Source organism: Heterodontus francisci, chromosome 18 (assembly GCF_036365525.1).
Source record: "Heterodontus francisci isolate sHetFra1 chromosome 18, sHetFra1.hap1, whole genome shotgun sequence".
Classification (NCBI taxonomy): Eukaryota; Metazoa; Chordata; class Chondrichthyes; order Heterodontiformes; family Heterodontidae; genus Heterodontus; species Heterodontus francisci.
Window position 1 is genome coordinate 4989356 of NC_090388.1, and position 12611 is coordinate 5001966.

General features: G+C 44.3%; 1 protein-coding gene across 1 annotated transcript in view; it reads left to right on the forward strand.

Annotated features, from left to right (window-relative positions):
• pah (phenylalanine hydroxylase) overlaps positions 1 to 12611 on the forward strand; it is a 97057-nt gene that overhangs the window by 76187 nt on the left and 8259 nt on the right. The window contains exons 10-12 of the mRNA XM_068050140.1: positions 6784 to 6879; positions 6986 to 7119; positions 8072 to 8187. Coding sequence (XP_067906241.1) covers positions 6784 to 6879; positions 6986 to 7119; positions 8072 to 8187 — 346 coding nt within the window. The remainder of the gene's footprint in view (positions 1 to 6783; positions 6880 to 6985; positions 7120 to 8071; positions 8188 to 12611) is intronic.

A 12611-nucleotide genomic window follows, 5' to 3' on the forward strand; every position in this document is an offset into this window, starting at 1 on the left:
GGGGGGAAGGTCAGGTAGACGAGGTAAGTTTCTTGCGGGGGGGAGAGGGCAAGTAATTAGTTTGTGGTTATTAGGGGTGGGGAGGGAAAGGGGCGAAATAAATGTTTTTAATTTTTTTCATTCAATATCTCTTTAAAAATTTAAATTGAACGGGAGGGCGCGAAGCCCCTTTAAAAATGGCACCCGCGCCTGTGCACAGGCAGTTGGCGCCATTGCCGGGGATGGACAGCTCGCGCCCTCCACGTCATTGGTGGGGGGTGGTGGGAGGGGTGCGGCCTGCCCCAGCTATTTAAATGAACCGCCACACTTAATATCGTGGAGGCTCCGCGACGTGTGGCACGCTCTGTTTTTGCCTGCCGTTGACTTCAGCGACGGGAGTATAAATTTCAGCCCATAAGCTATTTGACAAAAGAACAGGACCGGGAGATGAGGAGAATTTCTTTTCCACAGTGAGTTGCTGTGATCTGGAATGTGCTGCCTGATAGGGCAGTGGAAGCAGATTCAATGGTAACTTTCAAAGGGAAACTGGGTAAATACTTGAAAAGGAAACATTTGCAGGGCTGTGGGGAAAGAGCAGGGGCAGTGGGACTGATTGGATAGCTCTTTCAAAGAGTCAGCACAGGCATGATGGGCCGAATGGCCTCCTTCTGTGCTGGAAGATTCTATGGTTCTCTTTATGCTATTTTAATGCAGGGTTCACCTGCTCATTTTAGTTTAATGAGTTAATCCTGTTTTAGAATAGCGCAAAGAAAAATTTGGTATGCTGGCACAAAGGGTTAATATAAAAACAGAGCCATTTATTATTTCAAACTCGCTAATTCTACATCTCTGTAATTCTTAAGGTGCAACACAGGAAAATGCACATAAATTGCAGGTTGTGGAGAAACAAGCACCCTTGAGGAAAAACCTCAATAAAACATGTATATATTCCAAGTTATATTAGAGTTATAGGGTTAAATGTAGCATTAGAAAACACAGCAATAGAGTACGAGGCATAAAAGTTAAGCCTGCAGCCTCTTATCTATAGGAAATCCTTTGATCTGCCTTTAAAGTGACACTGTAGCCTTTATATCATCACCCAGAAGCAGCTCAGAAGCACTACCTTAAAGGTAAAGCAATTATATATAATTACCCCATGTCCTTCAGCTTTTGATGGGAGGTAGGAGCAAAATCAAATAATTAGAAAATTAAAACATTGGCAATTACAACCCAGATCTTACATAATGAGAACAATAGAATCAATTGCTTTATACTGATGAATGCTTTAAAATGCTGCAGCTGGGACTAATGGTGTGGTGGGTTTGATGCTCTGAGCTTTGAATCCAGCCCAGACTGATGGGATCACTCGGTTGACACTCCCAATGCAGTACTGAGGGAATGCTGCACTGTTGGAGGTGCTGCCTTTAGGATGATGAAGGAAATAAAGAATAAGATGAAACAGAGAAAAGGGACATACAACAGATAACAGGTTATTAATACAAGTGAGAACCAGGCTGAATACAGAAAGTTCACAGCGGAAGTGAAAAAAGGAAATAAGAGGGGCAAACAGAGAGTATGAGAAGAGACTGGCAGCTAACATAAAGGGAGATCCAAAAGTATTCCATAGGCATATAAATATTAAAAGGGCGGTAAGTGATAGGGTGGGACTGATTAGGGACCAAAGAAAGAGACCTATGTATGGAGGCAGAGGGCATGGCTGAGATGCTAAATGAGATTTTTTTCATTCATTCATTGGGTACTGGCGTCGCTGACTAGGCCAGCAGTTATTGCCCATTCCAGTACTTTGCATCTGCCTTTATGAGGTAAGAAGATGCTGCCAAAGTCATAGCAAAAGTAGAAGTAATTGAGATACTGTATGGGATAAAAATTATAAAGTTGGCTGTAATTAAAGTTAATAAGTCACCAAGACCAGATCAGATGCATCCGAGGGTGCTGAGAGAAGTAAGGGTGGAAATTGCAGAGGTACTGGCCATAATCTTCCAATTCTCCTTAGATACAGGGTGGTGCCAGAGGAATTGTTACACTGTTGCTCAAAAAAGGGTGTAAGGATAAACACCGCAAGTACAGGCAAGTCAGTTTAACCTCGCTGGTGGGAAGGTTTTTAGAAACGATAATCCAGGTCAAAATTAACAGTCACTCAGATAAGTGTGGATTAATTAAGAAAAGCTAGCAAGGATTTATTAAAGGCAAATCATGTTTAACCAATTTGCTTGAGTTTTTGATGAGGTAACAGAGAGAATTGATGAGGGTAATGTGGTTGATGTGGTGTACATGGACTTCCAAAAGGCATTTGATAAAGTGACACAGAACAGTTTGTCAGTAAAGTTGAATCCCATGGAATAAAAGGAACAGTGGCAGCATGGATACAAAGTTGGCTGAGTGACAGGTAACATAGACTAGAGGTGAACAGTTGTTTTTCAGACTGGAGGAAGATTTACAGTGAGGTTCCCCAGGGATTGGTTCTAGGACCACTGCTTTTCTTAATAAAAGCAAAATACTGTAGATGCTGGAAATCTGAAATAAAAACAAGAAATGCTGGAACCACTCAGCAGGTCTGGCTGCATCTGTGGAAAGAGAAGCAGAGTTAACGTTTCGGGTCAGTGACCCTTCTTCGAAACTGGTTCTGAAGAAGGGTCACTGCTTTTCTTGATCTATATTAATGACTTAGACTTGGGTTTACAGGGCACAATTTGGAAATGTGAAGATGTCACAAAACTTGGAAGTATAGCAAACTGTGAGGAAGATAGTGATGGATTTCAAAAGGGCATAGAGAGGCTGGTGGAAGGGCAGGTACATGACAGATGAAATTTAATGTAGAGAAGTGTGAAGTGCGATACGTTTTGGTAGGAAGCACAAGGAGAGGTAATATAAACTAAAGGGTATAATTCTATCAGGGGTGCAGGAACAGAGAGATCTGTGGGGGGTGGGGGTGGGGGTGGGGGTGGTCTATGTGCATAAATTGTTGAAAGTGGCAGGGCAGATTGAGAAAGTGGTTAGTAATGGCATACGGGATCCTGGGTTTTAAAAATACAGGCATAGAGTTCAAAAGCAAAGAAGTTATGATGAACTTTTATAAAACACTGCTTCAGCCTCAACTGGAGTATTGTGTCCAATTATGTGCACCGTACTTAGGTAGGATGTGAAGGCTTTAGAGAGATTTATAAGTATGGTCCCAGGGATGAGGGACTTCAGTTACAAGGATAGATTGGAGAAGCTACAGTTCTCCTTAGAGAGGTTGAGAGGAGATTTGATAGGGGTGTTCAAAATCTTGAGCGATCTAGACAAAATAGAAAGAAAGAAATTGTTCCTATTGGCAGAAGGTCAAGAATTATAGGACACAGATTTAAAGTGATTGGCAAAAGAATCCAAGGCGACATGAGGAAAATCTTTTTTATGCAGCTCGTGGTTAGGATCTGGAATGCACTGAGAGTGTGGTGGAGGCAGATTCAATCATGGCTTTCAAAAGGTAATTGTATAAACACCTGAAGGGAAAAAAAATTTCGGGGCTATGGGGAAAAGGTGGGGGAGTGGGACTAGCTAAACTGCTCTTGCAGAGAGCCAGCATGGATTCAATGGGCTGAATGGCCTCTGTCTGTGCAGTAACCATTATATGATTCTATCATTCTATAAGGTGTTAAACCAATGTCCTATCTGCACTCTCAGGTGGACGTAAAAGATCCCATGGCTGCTATTTGAAGAAGAGCAGGCGAGTTCTCCCTGGTGTCCTGGGGCCAATATTTATCCCTCAAGCAATATCACTAAAACAGATTATCTGTTCATTGTTATATTGCAGTTTGTGGGAGCTTGCTGTGTGCAAATTCGATGCTGCATTTCCTACATTACGACAGTGACTACACTTCAAAAATAGTTCATTGTCTGTAAAGTGCTTTGGAATATCCTGAGGTTGTGAAAGGCGCTATATAAATGCAAGACTTTCCCCATTCCTTTAAAAGTTGGTCCACACAACATCACTTTTTCGGGGTCTACTCAGACTACTAAGTCTGCAATGTGGCAGGCAGAAAACATGCACAGGTACATAAATACACCGCCTGCCACCTTGTATAAGAATAAAAATAAAAGCATCCTTTCCCCACGCCTGGACCAGGTGGTATCCTTTTGCATATGCAAATGGGAAGGCGCTAATGTCTGTTTGAGATTGCTTTGCCCTGAGGCAGCAAATTAAGACTAATTTGATCAGTCTCAACCCAGTTGCTAGTGCGTCAAAACCCCCAGCTCAGATACCTGACATTCAGCTGTTCAAATGTTAGTACTGTGGCTCAAAAGCATTTTGACAAATCAGAAACAAATTTTTTAAGTGCAGAGGCTGTAACCTCAAGATAAAAGGGTGAAGGCCTCCATTAAAATTGCATCAAATCTAATTCATGCAAGCTTGGTAATGTTTGAGCAGCCAAGATTTTTCAGAACACATTGCTTGTTTCATTCAGAGAGTTATGACCAAGGCGGGAGGAGTGCACTGTCTTTTCCAGATCCACTTCTCCACAGGTCACAACACATTTTTAAAATGTTTATCAATTCGGTCAATCATATACTCTACTCTTTATCCCAGCATAAAATACACCAACCAGGTTTCTTTAATAAACAACAAAATTATCAGTTTATTATGAAACAGGACTTAACAAGTAATGAAGCAAAGCATGAACACACAGATTGAAATATGAAAGTTCTCCTTTTTAAATTAACCACACACAAACTGAAAAAATACAGAAATTCTGTCTGCAGAGGTCTGTTACTACAAAAAAAAGACAAAATAGAATACTTTGGCCAATACTTGCTAATTCTTGAAGAAAAAAGAGAAGATATGGAAAGATGTCAGTTATCCCTTTTTGGTCTGGCATCTCAAATACAGGTAGATGGCGGTCACTGGGATCTTTCTAGAGCAGTTCTTTTCAGGCAACATTGAGAATCAGTTTGGCAGGCATTTCAGGAGAAGTGCAGCATCAGTTTCTTTATTTCTTACACTTGATTCTCAGAAAGTTCTCAAAGAGATGGGAGAGGATGAGCTGATGGTGGCTGCTCTCTTGGCTGGTTTTCTCCAACTGTCTTCAAAACAGTTCACACCCCAACACGCTGTCCAAAGCGAAACCAAAAACAATATCTCAAGAGTCCAGTCTCCTGACCCCGATAAATCTTGACCTGTCACTTCTCCGTAAACATCTTCTCCAGGTCACCACGTTTTCTGTTATTTATTATTTAAAGCATATGACTTCTAGCAAGGCTGTTCTTAAGCAACATCTCGTGTCCTTTCAATGAACTGTCAACAACAAAGCAAAGTCCAGCTTCTATGAAATCTTTAGCCTTCCAATGAATCCAGCTTCACAATTTAAATATAAGTCCTCAAAAACATATACTTAACAAAAACAAAGTGATTCCTGACAACGCAGCCGGCCACTGACGTCATCAGGCTGCGCCAAGGTGCGCACATGCACAGACGGGCTCCTGCTCTCAGCGCGTGCGCTGCATTCCAACTTGCCAGGACTGGTTAGCGCATGCGCCGATGACATCATCGCGCGATGTGTGCAGTTTTGGGCAACGCACCTGGTCGGCCTCTGCGCATGCACTTTACACGTACAGCAATGCAACGCCAACTGAAATTCACGCATGCGTCAAGCTCCGCTCCTCCCCCTCCGCTCTTTCGGTCACTCCGCTCCCCCCCACCCCCCATCCCGCTGCTCTCTCTGGCCGCTCTGCTCTTTCGGCCGCTCCGCTTCCCCATCCCCGGCCCACTCCCCCCCTTTACTGGCCCGCTCCACTCCATCCCCGGCCCGCTCCCCTCCCCCTCATCCCCGGCCTGCTCCGCTCACCCCTGGCCCGCTCGGCTTCTCCCCCACCCCCCCGTCCCCGGCCCATTTGCCCCGCCCCCCCGGCCCGCTCCGCTCGCTCGCTTTCTCCCTCCAGCCATTGTGTGCTGCCATGTGTTTAGGTTGCCTTCGTGTGATTATTTGGGCAGCGCCATCTTTAATCCTGACAGCTGCCTGAAGTCACAGACTGTGACGTTTTAGTGGCACAGGCTGCATTTGCGCCTGTGCCACTGCAGCGCCACCTTGTGGTAGCGTTGTCAGCAAACGCAGCCTAACAAATATTTAGAAGCACTTTCGTAACAAGTGGTCTGGCCTGAACTGGAGGTGGAGAATTCACACTGGAGATATCATTCTGAGGGCTGAGATAGTGACACAGAATTGTGGGGGTGGGGCCTTTATTTTGAATTTAAATCTGACCATGTACAGCAAAATAGAGCGTGACAAGTTTACATAGGCATCTTCCATTATAAATCCTGGGGTAGGAATTTGTCATGGAAAAATGTTGACACAAAAATTTAACAGCAGGTTTTGTAGACATTAAACACATGCAGGCGTAGGGTTTTAATAAAATGGTTTACTGAAATCAAGGGCGAATTTTCCTTGTATTGCACATACGTGTAAAGGATCACATGGTCACGGAACATTATAGGCTAATGACTTTATGGCCATGTGATATTGTGGGCCTATATTATTATAGAGAGGTGATGCTATGCACATGTGATGTTATGGGCATGTGACTTTGAGAGTATGGGATATTATGAGTATGTGATGTTATATGACATTATAGCATGTGATGTTATTGGCGTGTGACATTATGGGCCGTGTTTTGTTCTTTGTGCTGCCCACAAATACCATGTGCAATGATTAAATCGGGCCCCTAATTTTCCCAAGCAAGTGAGGTGTATAATATGTTTTACCAGTGCAGATCCTTCTGACTGAATCCTTCTCCTATTCCTGTTCCCAGATCTATTGGTTCACAGTGGAGTTTGGCCTCTGCAAGCAGAATAATGAGACCAAAGCCTACGGGGCAGGTCTGCTGTCTTCCTTTGGAGAACTACAGGTCTGTCATGTTCTGTTACTCTTCACCCTCATATATTTATCCTTCTATGCTCATGTTTGCAGTTCAAAATTTCACCGTTACAAGTGAATGTCCTTTTCCTTTTCAGTATTGCCTAACAAATAAACCGGACCTGCGCCCCTTTGATCCGGAAAAGACAGTTTGTCAGAAATACCCGATCACCAATTTCCAACCAATCTACTTTGTTGCTGAATCATTTGAGGATGCAAAGGAAAAAGTGAGGTAACCTGGCATGTTTGTACCTTGGGAGTAGTAGGAACAGGAGGAGGCCTTTCAGCCCCTCGAGCCTGTTCCGCCAGATAGATCGTGGCTGATATGTACCTCAACTCCTTTTTCCTGCCTTTACTTCATATCCCTCGATATGCTTACCCAACAGAATTTCTTGAAACTTCCAACTGATCCACACTCTTTTGAGGATGAGGATTACCATCCAGGACAAAGCAGCCCACTTGATTGGCACCCCATCTACAAACATTCACTCCCTCCACCACCGGCGCACAGTGGCAGCAGTGTGTACCATCTACAAGATGCACTGCAGCAATGCACCAAGGCTCCTTAGACAGCACCTTCCAAACCCACAACCTCTACCAACTAGAAGGACAAGGGCAGCAAATGCATGGGAACACCACCACCTGCAAAGTTCCCCTCCAAGTCACACACCATCCTGACTTGGAACTATATTGCCATTCTTTCACTGTCACTGGGTCAAAATCCTGGAACTCACTTCCTACCAGCACTGTGGGTGTACCTACCCCACATGGACTGCAGCAGTTCAAGAAGGCAGCTCACCACCACCTTCTCAAAGGCAGTTAAGGATGGGCAATAAATGCTGGCCTTGCCAGTGATGCCCACATCCCATGAATAAAGAAAAAAAAACTTCATTGGCTATAAAGCACTTTGGGATGACCTGAGGTCGTAAAAGGCACTATAGAAATGCAAGCTCTTTCTTTCAATCATCATCCGGTAAGGACTAGAAAACCCAGCTCAAGATTTCTTTCCAGGTCATTTCAGTGGCTGAGTGGTTTTGCAATCCCAGTTCAGAGTTTCAAGATAGCCCATCTCAGAATATTCCCTGGCAAATTACAGCAATATTTAACCAGCAAATGCTGTCTTGTCATTTTACCTGAGAATTGAACCAATCCAGCTGATATTTGTCTTTCTTTTTCCATCAAAGGAAATACGCTGAATCGATCCCTCGGCCCTTCTCTGTACGTTATAACTCTTACACCCAAACTATTGAAGTTCTGGATAACATTGAGCAGCTAAAGAACTTTGTTGACAACATCAACAGTAAGTGTCTATCTCAGAAGGTTCAGACAAATGATTGGCTCACTCACTATTCTGAATACCCAATGAGGTCTCCTGTGTGGGGGAGGTGGTGGTGTAGTGGTAATGTCACTGGACTAGTAATCCTGAGACCCAGTCTAGTGCTTTGGGGGCATGGACTCAAATCCCTCCACAGCCAATGGTGAAATTTAAATTCAATTAATTTGGAATTAAAATGCTAGATTACTGGTGACCATGAAATAGTTGTTATAAAAACCTATCTGGTTCATTAATGTCCTATAGGCAAGGAAATCTGCTGTGACATGTGATCCCAGATGCACAGCATTGTGGTTGACTCTTAAAATGTCCTCTGAAATGGCCGAGGAAGCCTCTCAGTTCAAGGGCAATTAGGGATGGGCAATAAATGCTGGCCTAGCCAGTGACGCCCACATCCCACAAATGAATAAAGAATAATTCCTGTGTGTGCCCTATTTTCTAGCAGACATTACCCAGTTTATTTTAAATTGCCTTGTATTGGGAGACCATGAATGTATACTTGTACCTCCCACAAGGCAGTGAATGACTTGAGTAAGCCAATTGTTTATGGACAGCTAAGCAGGCAGAGGCTCACACTACATTACAGTACTGAGGGAGTGCTGTACAGTCAGAGTTGCCATCTTTTGGATAAAGTGTTAAACCCAGACACCATCTGCCCTCTGAGGTGTACATAAAAAATCCCATAGTACTATTCTAAGAAGAGCAGGGGAGTTTTCCCCAGTGTTCTAGTCAACATTTATCCCTCAACCAACATCATTAAAACAGATTATCTGGTCATTATCACATTTCTGTTTTTGGGTCCTTGCTATGCACCAATTGTTGGAGCTGTGTTTTTATGGGTTGTTACACCAAGATCATATCCATTCCGGAGGATGTAAAAGATCACATGGCACTATTTGAAGGAAAGCAACGAATTCTCCCAGTATCTTGATCAACATCCCTCCGCAATCAACATCACCAAAAACAAATCAGCCGTGCATTCACCTACAGAAGGGTGATTACCATTAAAAAGTAACCAATTGACTGTGGTTTGGGATGTCCTAAGGATATAAATAGAAGGGCTTAGAAATCCAGGAAGAAGGCCAACCACCACTTTCTCAAGGCCAACTAGAGATGGGCAATAAATGTCAGCCTTGCCAATAATGCCCATATCCTGAGAATAAATGAAACATGGCCAGTGGCAGTCCACCCAGTCTAACCAGGTGTACTATCTGCCGAGGGGTGGAAGTGGGGGCTAACTGTAGGTCCAGGCCAAAGGAAAGGTCTGAATTTTTTTGTAACTTCAATGAAGCCCTTTTACAAATGGGACCGCTGAGGGCAAAGCAAAGCGAGGGTCTCTCTAGAGAAGTCCAACTCCTGCTCCACCTAGGCCAACATGCTTTGACCAGACATTCTATCCTCTTCAGTGATAGGATGCCCTAGATGCATGGGCACCCACCATTCACATCGAAAATAGCAAACCGCCCACAACTGTGCACCTCCCGAAATCCCATTGCCCCAGGAAGGATTTCCAGGATCCATGCTGAAAATCCCACAGGTGCATCCCAGCAAATTCCCCAGGTTGTGCCCACTGCTGATTTTCAGCAACTTTGTATCTGTAACACAGGAGAAAATTACTAATTACCTGGTACAAATCGGCGGCAGTCAACACGAAAAGGGGAAAGCCTGTGTTTCTAACCCTACAAAACTTCTTGAAGAAATAACAAAGAAATAGAACCATAGAAACATTACGGCACAGAAAGAGGCCATTCAGCCCATCGTTTCTGCACTGGCTAAAAATATAATTTGCCGCCCAATCTAATCCCACCTTCCAGCACCTGGTCCATAGGCTTGCAGCACTTCAGGTGCAGGTCCAGGTACCTTTTAAATGAGTTGAGGGTTTCTGCCTCCACCACCAATCCGGGCAGTGAATTCCAGACACCCACCACCCTCTGGGTGAAAAAAGTTTTTCCTCATGTCCCCTTTCATCCTTCTACAAATCACTTTAAATCTGTGCCCCCTGGTAATTGACCTCTCCACTAGGGGGAACAGGTCCTTCCTGTCTACTCTATCTAGGCCCCTCATAACTTTGCACACCTGAATTAAGTCACCCCTCAGCCTCCTCGTGTTCTAAGGAAAACAACCCCAGCTGATCCAATCTTTCCTCATAGCTGCAACTTTCAAGCCCTGGCAACATTCTCATAAATCTCCTCTGTACTGTCTCCAGAGCAATTATATCCTTCCTGTAATGTGGTGACCAGAACTGTACGCAATACTCCAGCTGTGGCCTAACCAGCGTTTTATACAGTTCCAGCATTACATCCCTGTTTTTGTATTCTATACCTCGGCCAATAAAGGAAAGCATTCCATATGCCTTCTTCACCACTCTATCTACCTGTCCTGCCACCTTCAGGGACCTGTGGACATGCACTACAAGGTCTCTCACGTCTTCTACCCTTCTCAATATTCTCCCGTTTATTGTGTGTTCCCTTGCTTTGTTTTCCCTCCCCAACCCTCACCCTTCTCCGGATTGAATTCCATTTGCTACTTTTCCGCTCACTCAACCAAACCTTTGATATAATTCTGGAATCTACAGCTATCCTCTTCAATAGATAAGGGAAATGTGGTGGATTGTCTGTATTTTCAAAAAGATTTGAAAAGTTTCCACACAAGAAACTTACAGCAAAGGGAATTACTCACGGAATTAAGCTGAAAATGGTCGCATGGATAGAGAGATAGTTGGTGGACAGAAAGCAAAGAGAAGTGATAAAAGGAAGTCTCTCAGACTGGACAAAAGTAATGTGTGGTGTTCTGCAGGGGTCTGTGCTGAGTGAGTGGTGGTGGGGGTTGCATTCTTATTGTTTTATATAAATAAGTACTTAGAATTTGAGCGAATTACTCTTGGAATTTATTAATTTGGAGTGGAGTGTGGAAAATTATGATCAGGATTGTGAAGGATTGCAGTATGGGCAGATAGGTGGCAGATACAGTTCAATGAAGTAAAGATGTTTCCAACTGTAGGGAGTCCAAAACTCGGGGTCATTGATATAAAATAGTCACTAATAAATCCAACAGGGAATGCAGGAGAAATGTCTTTACCTAGATAGTGGTGAGAATGTGGAACTCAGTATCAGAGGGAGTGGTTGAGACAAACAGCATAGATGCATTTAAGGGGAAGCTAGATAAACATATGAGGGAGAAAGAAATAGTAGGTTATGCTGAAAGGGTTAGATGAAGAGGGGTGGGAGGAGGTTTGTTTGGACCTTTTGGGCTCAATGGCTTATTCCTGTGCTGTAAATAACTACATAATAAAAGATTGTTGAGCACTGGTTTGAGAGCGTTACAGACCGAATGGGTTTGTAAAAATAAAATAACAACAACAACAATAACTTGTAATTATATAGCACCTTTAAAATAGTAAAATGCCCCAAGGTGCTTCACAGGAGTGTTATCAAACAAACTGAGACACTGAGCCACAGAAGGAGATATTACCCGGGGTTTACTGAGCTCCTGATGTTGGGCTCCATGGTGGTGGGGGTGAAGGGGGCTGGAAGATCGTTCTGGCAGCGGCTCACCACGGAGCCTGACACTAAGAGGGCCAGGCCCAATCTTCCCCGAGGTGGCACAGCTCCGTGGCACCGCCCCCCACCTGCCCCCGGCCGCTGGGCGACAGGAACTCGGCTTTGAATATTTAAATGACCAGAATGCATACATTTAAATAGACCTATCAGCAATCTTACGGTCGGGCCGCGGTTTTCTGAGCGGCGGCCGGCACTCTCACGCCTTCACTTTCCTGTCTGGGTAAAGCAGGCGCTACAGTGGTGGGGAAGGGGGAGACTCAAGATTTTTAGTGCAGTGCGGGGGTGGGGGGGGGGGGGCGCAAATTTACATCATTAGTGTAGGTGATGGTGGGACGGAGTGAACTGTGCACTTTGTTCAGTCTGGGGGTGGGGGGGGTGCGTGGGGGGTGAAGGGCAAGTGTGGAAGGTAAGTGTTTTGGTGTGGGGAGAGGGCAACTAATTAATTTGTTATTGTGGGCCGCTGCGAGAAGATTGCAGCAGTATGGCGGCACGTGAGCCGCCATTTTTCCATCCATCGCGGTGGGTGCATAAAATCCAGCCCATTAGGACAGATGAGCAAAGACTTTATCATTGAGGTAAGTTTCAAGGAGCATCCTAAAGGAGGAAAGAAAGGTAGAGACACAGAGAGGTTTAAGGAGGGATTTCCAAAGCTTAGGGCCTTGGAAGCTGAAGGCACGGCACCAATGGAGGAATGCTTAAAATCGGACTTGATCAAGAGGACAGAATTGGAGGAGCACAGATATCTCGGAGGATTGTAGTGCTGTAAGAGGTTACAGAGATAGGGAGGGGAAGGCCATAGAGACAATGCACGATAAGCTGCATGTTGATAAG